Source organism: Triticum urartu, chromosome 7A (genome assembly GCF_056163025.1).
Source record: "Triticum urartu cultivar PI428250 chromosome 7A, HENAU_Tu73, whole genome shotgun sequence".
In the NCBI taxonomy this organism is placed as follows: domain Eukaryota; kingdom Viridiplantae; phylum Streptophyta; class Magnoliopsida; order Poales; family Poaceae; genus Triticum; species Triticum urartu.
The window spans coordinates 732,630,455-732,644,399 of NC_141879.1; the positions used below are offsets into that span (position 1 = coordinate 732,630,455).

The following is a 13,945-nucleotide window of genomic DNA, read 5'->3' on the forward strand; positions in this document are numbered from 1 at the left end:
ACCTGATAGTATCTTGCTTGTTTATGTTGATTGTAGATAGATGGCTCGTGCTGTTGTTCCGTTGAATTTTAATGCGTTCCTTGAGAAAGCAAAGTTGAAAGATGATGGTAGCAATTATACGGACTAGGTCCGTAACTTGAGGATTATCCTCATTGCTGCTCAGAAGAATTACGTCCTGGAAGCACCGCTGGGTGCCAGGCTTGCTGCTGGAGCAACACCAGATGTTATGAACGTCTGGCAGAGCAAAGCTGATGACTACTCGATAGTTCAGTGTGCCATGCTTTACGGCTTAGAATCGGGACTTCAACGACGCTTTGAACGTCATGGAGCATATGAGATGTTCCAGGAGTTGAAGTTAATATTTCAAGCAAATGCCCGGATTGAGAGATATGAAATCTCCAATAAGTTCTATAGCTGCAAGATGGAGGAGAACAGTTCTGTCAGTGAGCATATACTCAAAATGTCTGGGTATAATAATCACTTGATTCAATTGGGAGTTAATCTTCCGGATGATTGCGTCATTGACAGAATTCTCCAATCACTGCCACCAAGCTACAAAAGCTTCGTGATGAACTATAATATGCAAGGGATGAACAAGACTATTCCCGAGCTCTTCGCAATGCTGAAAGCTGCGGAGGTAGAAATCAAGAAGGAGCATCAAGTGTTGATGGTTAATAAGACCACTAGTTTCAAGAAAAAGGGCAAAGGGAAGAAGAAGGGGAACTTCAAGAAGAACGGCAAGCAAGTTGCTACTCAAGAGAAGAGACCCAAGTCTAGACCTAAGCCTGAAACTGAGTGTTTCTACTGCAAGCAGACTGGTCACTGGAAGCGGAACTGCCCCAAGTATTTGGCGGATAAGAAGGATGGCAAGGTGAACAAAGGTATATGTGATATACATGTTATTGATGTGTACCTTACTAGAGCTCGCAGTAGCACCTGGGTATTTGATACTGGTTCTGTTGCTAATATTTGCAACTCAAAACAGGGACTACGGAATAAGCGGGCACTGGCAAAGGACGAGGTGACGATGCGCGTGGGAAACGGTTCCAAAGTCGATGTGATCGCGGTCGGCACGCTACCTCTACATCTACCTTCGGGATTAATATTAGACCTAAATAATTGTTATTTGATGCCAGCGTTGAGCATGAACATTATATCTGGATCTTGTTTAATGCGAGACGGTTATTCATTTAAATCAGAGAATAATGGTTGTTCTATTTATATGAGTAATATCTTTTATGGTCATGCACCCTTGAAGAGTGGTCTATTCTTATTGAATCTCGATAGTAGTAATACACATATTCATAATGTTGAAGCCAAAAGATGCAGAGTTGATAATGAAAGTGCAACTTATTTGTGGCACTGTCGTTTAGGTCATATCGGTGTAAAGCGCATGAAGAAACTCCATACTGATGGACTTTTGGAACCACTTGATTATGAATCACTTGGTACTTGCGAACCGTGCCTCATGGGCAAGATGACTAAAACACCGTTCTCCGGTACTATGGAGAGAGCAACAGATTTGTTGGAAATCATACATACCGATGTATGTGGTCCGATGAATATTGAGGCTCGTGGCGGATATCGTTATTTTCTCACCTTCACAGATGATTTAAGCAGATATGGGTATATCTACTTAATGAAACATAAATCTGAAACATTTGAAAAGTTCAAAGAATTTCAGAGTGAAGTTGAAAATCATCGTAACAAGAAAATAAAGTTCCTACGATCTGATCGTGGAGGAGAATATTTGAGTTACGAGTTTGGTGTACATTTGAAAAACTGTGGAATAGTTTCGCAACTCACGCCACCCGGAACACCACAGCGTAATGGTGTGTCCGAACGTCGTAATCGTACTTTACTAGATATGATGTGATCTATGATGTCTCTTATAGATTTACCGCTATCATTTTGGGGTTATGCTTTAGAGACGGCCGCATTCACGTTAAATAGGGCACCATCAAAATACGTTGAGACGACGCCTTATGAACTGTGGTTTGGCAAGAAACCAAAGTTGTCGTTTCTTAAAGTTTGGGGCTGCGATGCTTATGTGAAAAAGCTTCAACCTGATAAGCTCGAACCCAAATCGGAGAAATGTGTCTTCATAGGATACCCAAAGGAGACTGTTGGGTACACCTTCTATCACAGATCCGAAGGTAAGACATTCGTTGCTAAGAATGGATCCTTTCTAGAGAAGGAATTTCTCTCGAAAGAAGTGAGTGGGAGAAAAGTAGAACTTGACGAGGTAACTGTACCTGCTCCCTTACTGGAAAGTAGTACATCACAGAAAACTGTTTCAGTGACACCTACACCAGTTAGTGAGGAAGCTAATGATAATGATCATGAAACTTCAGATCAAGATACTACTGAACCTCGTAGATCAACCAGAGTAAGATCCGCACCAGAGTGGTACGGTAATCCTGTTCTGGAAGTCATGCTACTAGATCATGATGAACCTACGAACTATGAAGAAGCGATGGTGAGCCCAGATTCCGCAAAGTGGCTTGAAGCCATGAAATCTGAGATGGGATCCATGTATGAGAACAAAGTATGGACTTTGGTTGACTTGCCCGATGATCGGCAAGCAATTGAGAATAAATGGATCTTCAAGAAGAAGACTGACGCTGATGGTAATGTTACTGTCTACAAAGCTCGACTTGTCGCGAAAGGTTTTCGACAAGTTCAAGGGGTTGACTACGATGAGACTTTCTCACCTGTAGCGATGCTTAAGTCTGTCCGAATCATGTTAGCGATTGCCGCATTTTATGATTATGAAATTTGGCAGATGGATGTCAAAACTGCATTCCTGAATGGATTTCTGGAAGAAGAGTTGTATATGATGCAACCGGAAGGTTTTGTCGATCCAAAGGGAGCTAACAAAGTGTGCAAGCTCCAGCGATCCATTTATGGACTGGTGCAAGCCTCTCGGAGTTGGAATAAACGCTTTGATAGTGTGATCAAAGCATTTGGTTTTATACAGACTTTCAGAGAAGCATGTATTTACAAGAAAGTGAGTGGGAGCTCTGTAGCATTTCTGATATTATATGTGGATGACATATTACTAATTGGAAATGATATAGAATTTCTGGATAGCATAAAGGGATACTTGAATAAGAGTTTCTCAATGAAAGACCTCGGTGAAGCTGCTTACATATTAGGCATTAAGATCTATAGAGATAGATCAAGACGCTTAATTGGACTTTCACAAAGCACATACCTTGACAAAGTTTTGAAGTAAGTTCAAAATGGATCAAGCAAAGAAAGGGTTCTTGCCTGTGTTACAAGGTGTGAAGTTGAGTAAGACTCAATGCCCGACCACTGCAGAAGATAGAGAGAAAATGAAAGATGTTCCCTATGCTTCAGCCATAGGCTCTATCATGTATGCAATGCTGTGTACCAGACCTGATGTGTGCCTTGCTATAAGTTTAGCAGGGAGGTACCAAAGTAATCCAGGAGTGGATCACTGGACAGCGGTCAAGAACATCCTGAAATACCTGAAAAGGACTAGGGATATGTTTCTCGTATATGGAGGTGACAAAGAGCTCACCATAAAAGGTTACGTTGATGCAAGCTTTGACACTGATCCGGACGATTCTAAATCGCAAACCGGATACGTGTTTACATTAAACGGTGGAGCTGTCAGTTGGTGCAGTTCTAAACAAAGCGTCCTAGCGGGATCTACATGTGAAGCGGAATACATAGCTGCTTCAGAAGCAGCGAACGAAGGAGTTCATATCCGATCTAGGTGTCATACCTAGTGCATCGGGTCCAATGAAAATCGTTTGTGACAATACTGGTGCAATTGCCTTTGGCAAAGGAATCCAGATTTCACAAAAGGACCAAGCACATCAAGAGACGCTTCAACTCCATCCGGGATCTAGTCCAGGTGGGAGACATAGAAATTTGCAAGATACATACGGATCTGAATGTTGCAGACCCGTTGACTAAGCCTCTTCCATGAGCAAAACATGATCAGCACCAAGGCTCCATTGGTGTTAGAATCATTACAGTGTAATCTAGATTATTGACTCTAGTGCAAGTGGGAGACTGAAGGAAATATGCCCTAGAGGCAATAATAAAGTTATTATTTATTTCCTTATAATCATGATAAATGTTTATTATTCATGCTAGAATTGTATTAACCGGAAACATAATACATGTGTGAATACATAGACAAACAAAGTGTCACTAGTATGCCTCTACTTGACTAGCTCGTTAATCAAAGATGGTTATGTTTCCTAACCATGAACAATGAGTTGTTATTTGATTAACAGGATCACATCATTAAGAGAATGATCTGATTGACATGACCCATTCCATTAGCTTAGCACCCGATCGTTTAGTATGTTGCTATTGCTTTCTTCATGACTTATACATGTTCCTATAACTATGAGATTATGCAACTCCCGTTTGCCGGAGGAACACTTTGGGTGCTACCAAACGTCACAACGTAACTGGGTGATTATAAAGGAGCATTACAGGTGTCTCCAAAGGTACATGTTGGGTTGGCGTATTTCGAGATTAGGATTTGTCACTCCGATTGTCGGAGAGGTATCTCTGGGCCCTCTCGGTAATGCACATCACATAAAGCCTTGCAAGCATTACAACTAATATGTTAGTTGTGAGATGATGTATTGCGGAACGAGTAAAGAGACTTGCCGGTAACGAGATTGAACTAGGTATTGGATACCGACGATCGAATCTCGGGCAAGTAACATACCGATGACAAAGGGAACAACGTATGTTGTTATGCGGTCTGACCGATAAAGATCTTCGTAGAATATGTAGGAGCCAATATGGGCATCCAGGTCCCGCTATTGGTTATTGACCGGAGACGTGTCTCGGTCATGTCTACATTGTTCTCGAACCCGTAGGGTCCGCACGCTTAAGGTTACGATGACAGTTATATTATGGGTTTATGCATTTTGATGTACCGAAGGTTGTTAGGAGTCCCGGATGTGATCACGGACATGACGAGGAGTCTCGAAATGGTCGAGACGTAAAGATTGATATATTGGAAGCCTGTGTTTGGATATCGGAAGTGTTCCGGGTGAAATCGGGATTTTACCGGAGTACCGGGAAGGTTACCGGAACCCCCCGGAAGCTAAATGGGCCATGATGGGTCTTAGTGGAAAAGAGAAGAGGCAGCCCTACATGGGCTGCGCGCCTCCGCCTTCCCCTAGTCCTATTAGGACTAGGAGAGGTGGCCGGCCCCCCCTCTCTCTTTTCCCCCTCCGCGAATCCTATTCCAACTAGGATTGGGGGGGGGGGGGGGAATCCTACTCCCAGAGGGAGTAGGACTCTCCTGGCGCGCCACACCTTGGCCGGCCAGCCTCCCCCCTTCTAGTCCTTTATATACTGAGGTAGAGGCACCCTAGAACACACAAGTTGATCCACGTGATCTATTCCTTAGCCGTGTGCGGTGCCCCCAGCCACCATAATCCTCGGCAATACTGTAGCGGAGTTTAGGCGAAGCCCTGCTGCTGTAGTGCATCAAGATCGTCACCACGCCGTCGTGCTGACGGAACTCTTCCCCGACACTTTGCTGGATCGGAGTGCGGGGATCGTCATCGAGCTGAACGTGTGCTCAAACTCGGAGGTACCGTAGTTTCGGTGCTTGATCGGTTGGATCGTGAAGACGTACGACTACTTCCTCTACGTCGTGTCAGCGCTTCCGCAGTCGGTCTGCGTTGGGTACGTAGACAACACTCTCCCCTCTCGTTGCTATGCATCACATGATCTTGCGTGTGCGTAGGAAATTTTTTGAAATTACTACGAAACCCAACATAAAGAACATCTTAACTTTTAACCTTTTTTGTGTTACAGTTCGGATTTCGAGAGAGTGCTTGCAAGAGCCTTTTATGATTAATGGGTTTTTTTGGGCGGGGGGGGGGGGGGGGGGGGGGGTGTGGTGGCGGTGGAGGGTATGACCGATGGTTCTATGAGCCAAATCATATAAACAACCCTCTGAACTGTTGAAAAGTCCGTTTGGAGCACGAGCACTATAAGCCCTTTTCAAAGTTCAAAAAAAATTAGTTTTATGGCTCAAAAAATTCTGAAATATTGCATACATACACATATAGAAGTGCACTATAGTTGCGCAAAATTTCATTAACATACGTGTTGGTATGTGAGATATAAAAAACAAATACATGCAAAAAAAAATGAGCTTGTTTTCTTGTTGAGTTTGGGCAAGAATTTTTGTAGCGTATAACATAACGTATTATGAAAAGAAAATAACAGGTACTTAGAGCGCATACATATGTATTTGTGGAAAGAAATCAACTTTTTTTAAACTGTTAAGCACAACGTGCTCCAATGCCACCCGCAAAAAAAACATGCTCCAATGCCCACGGGTCCTGGAAATGCGCTTTGCTGAACTCCTTTCTATGCGAAGTGCTCCTTTGGAAAGGGAGGGAGTATATGAAACCTCTTTAAATGAAGCGTGTCTCTCCTACAACTACTGAAATGCTAGGTTGATTCGCTTAACTAAGTGCATCTCTAACTCCAAGGGCCACATTGTGACCACTAATTATTCCCACCACACTCGCTCAATGTTTGATATATGAGCCCTATTGAATCCATGCTCCAGACAACTTACCAAAAATCTGAACTGATGGAGAGAAACAGGCAATATATTTTAACGCCCCTAACGTCTAGGCTTATTTATTCTTAGACGTGGGATCGATGTAAGCCGCATAATTTTTCGTTTTAGTACTGCGTTGGCAGGGTTTTGAATTCAATATCTCTTGTCTCGCATGCTATATTGAATTCATGTTTTAGCTAACTCATTCAAAACTCAAAAGTCTGAACTGGTGTCGAGAGTTAAGCAATATATATTTCAAGAGGCCCGTTGTGACCAGCCTTATAACTGTGCGATCAATCGAGGACTACGCGACGGTCGGAATATATATTTTTCGGAGCATCGTCGCGTCAGTCTCTGTCGCCACCGCCGGCCGTCGAACAAGCTAGAGGACAAAAGACAGCAATCAGGCGCTCCTTACATGGCAAAAGACTTCTGCATGCGTGCCGGCGACCCTCGCGCGCACTGGGCCTGCCTGTCTCGCCGCGCGCCCTGCCACCCGCGGCGGATCATGTCCGGCGCTGGCCGCGCACGCGACGCGTCCGGCCGGTAGCGACGACACCGCGGCATATGCAGGCTTATTTGGCCCTGGCATGCACGCAGCGGCACCTAGCGCGCGCACGGGACGCCATGCATCCCTGTCGGTCGAGATCTACGATCCATCACGCACGACCTGGTGCTGCTAGCCCAAGCGCAAAGGAACCACCCACCCCACCTATCGTGCGGATGGAGAGGGTAACGTATGTATGTATGTGGATGCCGTTGCCGACGCCGGCCGGGTCGGCGGGCATCATGGCATGCACGGCATGTCCTTGTGTCCGGCTCGATGGTAGCCATGGACGGTGGCCGGTCGGGCGGCCGGGCATCGTGATTGGTTCCCGAATCCCGATCGAGTAGCGAAACATCCTTCTCAAGTTCTCAATTAGTTCTATCCATCATCGGTGATGGTCGGCGTCGATCAGAGCCGACCGCCGGACAACCGCGCGCGCATATCGGCCGTTGCAATGAGCTGTTGCTACAAGATCTAGAGAGATGCATGGGTATATTATACATACTCCCGTGCTTTTGCTCACAAAAAATTGCTCAAAATAACATATTCCCGTGCCTCACCGCGCTTAATTTTGCACGTCAAGTAGTTAGCGATCGTGTGAGCGATCGCATGCATATGTTGCTGGCATGCTTCACCTGTGACAGTGAGATGAGGACATGAGGATGCACTGTGCAAATTACAATGGGGGCTCCATTGTGGTCGACACGATTAGCTGTGCAGCAGGGTAGCAGGTAAACTGCTCCTCAGGATTTGAGTAGTTACCACTAGCTAACTAGCCGACGAACTCGACTGACAGCAAAAACAAATGGGGGACAACAGTATCGGTAGGATGGTGAAGACATGTGTGATTTCGTAACATATGGTGCCCCAGATATGCGGTTCCCTGGAGTATCGATCCACTGCCGACGCAGACATTTTCTAGTACTGGGGGTATATGCCCGTATATTTGTGTGGCTAATGAGCTCACAACGGAGTATTGGTTTTTGCCAAATGTTGTAGTATGTATTGATTTTCTCAAAAGTTGAATTTTATAAACTTTGATCAAATTTGTAGAGCTAATCTGGATCTACAATACCTACAAAACATTTTCATGGCAAATCTAATGGTATTGATTTAGTATTCTAGAAAATATTGATATTTTTTTCTACAAATTAGGTCAACGTTTATAAAATTTGACTTTAGAAAAGTCTAGTTTGCATTGAAACAAATGAGAACTAATTTAAGTGGAGAAGGGGATCGAAAACTGGTATGTATGGAGGCTTCCACTCCATGTCGCCACCCAGGAAAATTACAACGACAACCACCACTCAATCCCCTTACCGCCGGCGGTCCTCTCGCCCCTGTTTTGCCATTCCCCTTCACGTGTTGTCTACGGCAACCATGTCATGCTTGTTGACCGGTTCACGCCTGGAATCGCTCCTCTCGCGGAACCAAAGCGGAGGGGGCGGCGCTCCAGATCCAGGGCGCGCGCCCACTGGTGACTCCGCCGCTCCCCTTCCTCTCCGACCGCCATCTTGGTGCCGCGAGGGGGAAGGGAGCCCCGGTTTCTCAGTTGAGCATTTAGTAGTCCTAGGTTTTCCAGGTTTTTTGAGTTTCCTCCGCCGGTGTCATGGTGGGGCTGATGCCGATGGTGCTCTTAGGAATAATGGTCTTCCAGCCCTTGCTCCTGCTCATTGGTGGGGTTGTTGGCACTGATGAGAGGCTTGTGGAGTCCAAGTTGTTCGAGCGGCTTTGATCCGGCGGTGCGTCTTGGCGTGATGGCGGGGATGGGCCGTTCTTGGAGTCATGTGGTGATGAATGTTGCGGATTTGCGGACCACGGTGGAGGATCCGGCCGCATGTTTATGGGCGGTTTGGTGTTGATCCGGCGTTGAAGAGGCTTGGAGGGCTCCTCCGGCCGATGTTCTGTATCGGGCTAGATCCAACTTTCCGGGGTTGGTGGCCATCGCGGCTCGTTAACGCCTCATGGCTAGGGGTTTCTTCAGCGTCAAGATGTGGACCAGCTTCTGTTGTTTTTATTCTTCGGTGATGGCGAAGATCATGGGTGCTAGGTAGTTGCGGCGAAGGCAGTATGCAGCAGTACAACCGCTTGTTTCTTCCTTGTTTTTTTGCTGCTTGTATGCGTTCTATCTCTATATATCGTTACTATTATGAATACAAGTAATGTATGTCTACGGGTGTACATTTAAAAAAATGTCATGATTGTTGGTTCATAGCGTGCAACGTCAAGTGCGGTGAGGCAGGGGAATATGTTTTCTTGAAGGGATTGTCAAAGAACCCATGCCGCGTCGCAACCCTTCTTGAATGCACGGGGTCGGCTCGGTTGATTGGGATGGTGAATGCTTGATATGGGTTTGACAATGGTGGTTGTGTTGCGGCCGGTTTGGGGTTGACGATGGTTGTTCTATGGTGTTCTTTGGGGTTCACCGGCGGTGCCTTGTGAGCCACAGGGCGACCATATGTTTCCCTTCATAGTAGTGTCCGGTGCGCGTTCTCGTGCATGTTGATGATCCTCTCATAGATGTCGATGTGTCGTGGCGAGTTTCGTGCTCTTGTTGACATTTCGGTTCATCTTTGCTCAATGATGTTGCACGATACCTCCTCATCTGTTTCCCTTCATATGTTTCCTGTTCTGTTCTATTTTTTGTTTCTTTGCTTAGTGGTGCTCATAAGAATTTATTTTTTTGATAAAAGGCTCTCCCCTTCCGATTTTCATAATAGAAACCAAGCAAGTCTGATTACAAAGCTTAAGTTGTAACGAGTACCTCACGAAGAACAAGAGTCGGGTATATCACAGAAATGGTTTTGAGTAGGACAAAAGAGTATCGAGCACCGAGTACGCGGCGGGAGATGCGTACGTACAGCTCGAGGTACGTACAGGTCCGTACAAAAAGCGACATGCCGGCGCCCCGCCCGCCGCGCGCGCACCAGCTGTCTGCGCCGGCCGGCGCCGCGGTCCACAGCGCGGCCGGCCGCCGTGGATCGTGTCGGGCGCTGGCCGTTCGTGTCCGGAAGCGACGACGACAGCGCGCATACACGCCCATACGGCCATGCCATGATTGCCATCGCTGTTGGATCCAGATCCATGCGTGGTGACGTGCGTGCTGGCGACCGAAGCCCAAAGGAACCTAAGTGTCGTGCAAGTGCATGTTAACGTACTGGGGTGTACCTGTCGTTGCCGACGCCGGCCGGGGTCGGCGGGCATGGCATGCCATGTCTCCATGCCTCGTGCCATGGCCGGTGCCCGGTCGGCCCTCGTGATTGATTCTCATCTACTACATGTGTTAACATAATGCCCATGATGATGCCCGATCGGCCGTCCGACCACCGGACAGTTGCTTGCACGCGCGCCGGTAAGACATGGGTACATATACGTATATTCCTGTACTGCACCGTGCCAGCGCCGATCGACCACACGGCCGGAGAGAATCGTGCGTGCCCTCCCTCACGTCGCGTCGAGCTTGATTTGCTACATAGCGTGCATTTCCTCGCCGATCCTGTAAACATACATGCCCACAATTCAAATAGGGAGTGCCTAGAACTCATTTAGATGAGATATAATTTGGTCTCATTCACCTTGAAAACAAAAACAGATACAACCCGCGTTAGCACACACGCATCTTATAGCATCACATTCAGTGGCTATAAAAGATGAATGAGATCAAATTATATCTCATCTAGATGAGTTCTAGCAAAACTGATTCAAATATGTACTGAGCTAGTTTCATTTCATTTCGTTTGGCTCATTGATCGACAGTTCCTGTACCGTGATCACGCATGTGCTTGCATGCATGGCGCGCGGCATGCATGACGTATGAGACATTGATCGAGACGATCGATGCATGCCATGGTGGTGCATGGTTACAAAATAGTGCTAGCTGGCTCCATTGTGATCTTAAGCTCAATGTATCGACATGATTAGCTGTGCTGCAGGCAGGAGCGCTAATACAGACAGACCCTAGCTATGCTTAATTTACCAGCTATTTGGCCTCACCGTGTACACGTAAGAATCTTTCTCCTCGAGATCCAAGCTGCCGGGCGGCTTGGTTGATTGGTGTGTGCTAGGTTATTTGTAGGTTACTACCCGTAGCTAGCTAGCTAACCGACGATGTGAGCTAACCGAGGCACTGGGTGCCTTTCGTCTAGCAAAGAAATGGGAGACAGGAGTATCGATAGGATCGCGAAGACGCGTGCAGGCGGTGATTTTCCTATCACACTATGCGTGCGCCAGATCATGAGATCAGATCAGCGGTCTAGGCATGCATTTTCTACTAGTATATGCCCATCGGCCTGACACTTTCGTCGTTTTTTGCTCGGTTAAGGGAGCTCGTAATGGAGCATTATCAGTAAATTAAGTACACTTGTCACTGTAGTAGTAGTACGTATGAAAAAATTAATACGATTGTCACTGTGTTCAGGTGTGCGCAGAGAGACAGGCTTCGTTCATCGTGCTGTCGGTGATGCACGGCTCCTTTCCTTTCCTTTGTGAAGCGATCGAAAACGGTGCATGATGGACGTGGGAGATTAATTCGTCGTACAAGCACAGAAGCAATATGCTGGTACTGTGCTGGAGTGATCTAAGCCGTCGTTGGATCGTATGGGTGGTGAGATTGACAATGCATGGCGTGTACACCGGCTCGGGCCGGCGGCGTGAACAGGACGGGGGACACCGGGGCAGGCAGGGAGGGGGACAGGCCGGCGCCGCTCGTGGGGTGGCCACTACGGCAGCACACCCTTTGGCTCCATCGCACGGGTGCCACCCGGACGGCCACGGCAACGGCAACCGGCCGTCCTGCACGAGGAAAGGGAACCGGGTCACATGGCGACCAAGCGGAGCCGACCACATGGACGGACGGACGGACGCGCTCCAGTCCGATCGGGACACCGCAACGCCGGCGGCGCTTCCACCCCCGGATCGGCCGGGGGGCCGCATCCACGCGTATGGCCAGCGGCACGGCCACACCTACCCCTCGGCGCCCCGGGGAGTCGTGGCGCGCCACGGTGACCACAGCGCGTCCCCGCCGCATGTGAGGTGAGGCGACCTCGCCGCTCCACTGGAGCACGCGCTGCAGGTGGATCGAGCTACAGGTCCACGCGTCCCCGCGCGCTCCCCGCGGATCCTGTCCCCCTCCCGCCACCAACCGCCCAAACGTGCACATGCACAGAGCCGCAGACGCGCCGCGATGGCATCGGCGCACGCGCTCTCCCCAGTCCCCACCCACCGTGTCGCTCGCCCCATGGCCGGCGCCGCTCTCCCGCTTTATATACCCGACGCCACCACGTCCCTCTCATCATTCATCACAGCGAGCAAGCGCAAGCAGCAGCAGCAAGTCAACCGTCTAGGCTCCTCCAGCTAGCTCGCTCCGGCAGCGGCAAGCAATGGCGCCCAGCTTCGGCCGCTCCATCTCCTTCCCGCTCAGCCCGGCGCGCGCCTCCAGGGCCCGCGCCGCGGCCTACCACGTCCGCTCCGTCTCCCTCCCCTGCCACTCCCACCCGCTCCTCTCCCACCTCGCCACCCACATCTCCGCCGTCCGCGCCTGGATCGCCGCCCCCAGCGCGCCCTCCACGGGCCTCGCCCGCCTCGACGCGCTCCACGCCGCGCTCGCCGAGCTCCTGCTCCTCCCCGAGGCCCGCGCCGCGTTAGAGAGCGGGTCCAACACCGCCGACTGCCTCCTCGACGGCTTCCTGAACCTCGCCGACGCCCACGGCGCGTTCCAGGAGTCGCTCCTCGAGCTCCGCGCCCACGCCGCCGAGGCGCAGGCCGCGCTCCGGCGCCGCGACGACAACAGGCTGTCATCCGCAGTCCGGTACCTCCGCCGCGCCGAGAAGGAGCTGGCCCGCCTGGCCGCCTCCGTGCGCGTGGCGGCCAAGTTCCCCACGCCGTCCGCGTCCACCAGCGCCGCGGAGGTGGAGGTGTCCGGGGTGCTCGCCGAGGCCGTGGCCACCGCCGCGTGCGCGTCTGCCGCCGTGTTCTCCTCCGTCGAGGCCGTGTCCGCCGCCGCCACCTCCAAGAAGACCACCGCGGCGTCCTCGCTCAGGGCCCTCGTCATGCGGGCCAAGGCCGCCTCCGAGGAGGACAAGGAGGTGGCCGCCCTGGAGAGGCTGGAGGAGGTCGAGGCGTGCGCCGCCGACATCGAGACCGGCAGCGACAAGGTGTTCCGGAGCATCCTGCACACCAGGGTCGCGCTCCTCAACATCCAGACCCAGACCTACTGCTGATCCAACTCAATGCCCTAGCTAGTGTAGTAGCGTAGTCTAGTCTTTTTTCGGAGGATCATTCTGATCCTGTCCAAACCCTCAAGTGTACATACACCAATCGATCAACGGATTAATGCAAAGCAAAGCAAAGGCTTTTGTTCCATTTCCATAGCAGACTGCTGGTGTCTCTTTACTCTCGCAAATCGTATATTTCGCTCGCGCATGGAAGATGGAACACAAACACACGATGAACTATCATACAAGTGTAAATCGTAATCGTATCAGGTGATTTTGGGATGCGCATATCTTCCCTTTGGATACCTTGGGTTGGGATTTCAATCCATGTTGGTCGTCTTCAACAAGTTCGCGACACCCAAACGCGCCGCGCCGCCACGTGTGGGAGTACCACTGTCGTCTCTTCAGTCTTCACCCACATAAGAGTTCACTTACCGAAAGTGAAAATCAACTCCCAAGTGTGTGTGTTTGCGAACAACCTCGACGAGTCTATGATCTGTCCCGTGATTAGCGCATGAGGGCCATTAGGTCCCGCCGCTGCTCTCCTGCTGCCTCCTGCCCTCCCCAAAACTGCTCGCTATCAGATTAGTGGTAACCCAA

At 49.6% G+C, this 13,945-nt stretch overlaps 1 protein-coding gene across 1 annotated transcript; it reads left to right on the forward strand.

Annotated features, from left to right (window-relative positions):
* Positions 1 to 12,364: 12,364 nt before the first annotated feature.
* Positions 12,365 to 13,501, forward strand: LOC125521337 (uncharacterized). The gene has a single exon (XM_048686395.2). It carries the CDS (start codon positions 12,512 to 12,514, stop codon positions 13,349 to 13,351), a length of 840 nt encoding a protein of 279 aa, XP_048542352.2. The 5' UTR covers positions 12,365 to 12,511; the 3' UTR covers positions 13,352 to 13,501.
* Positions 13,502 to 13,945: the final 444 nt, after the last annotated feature.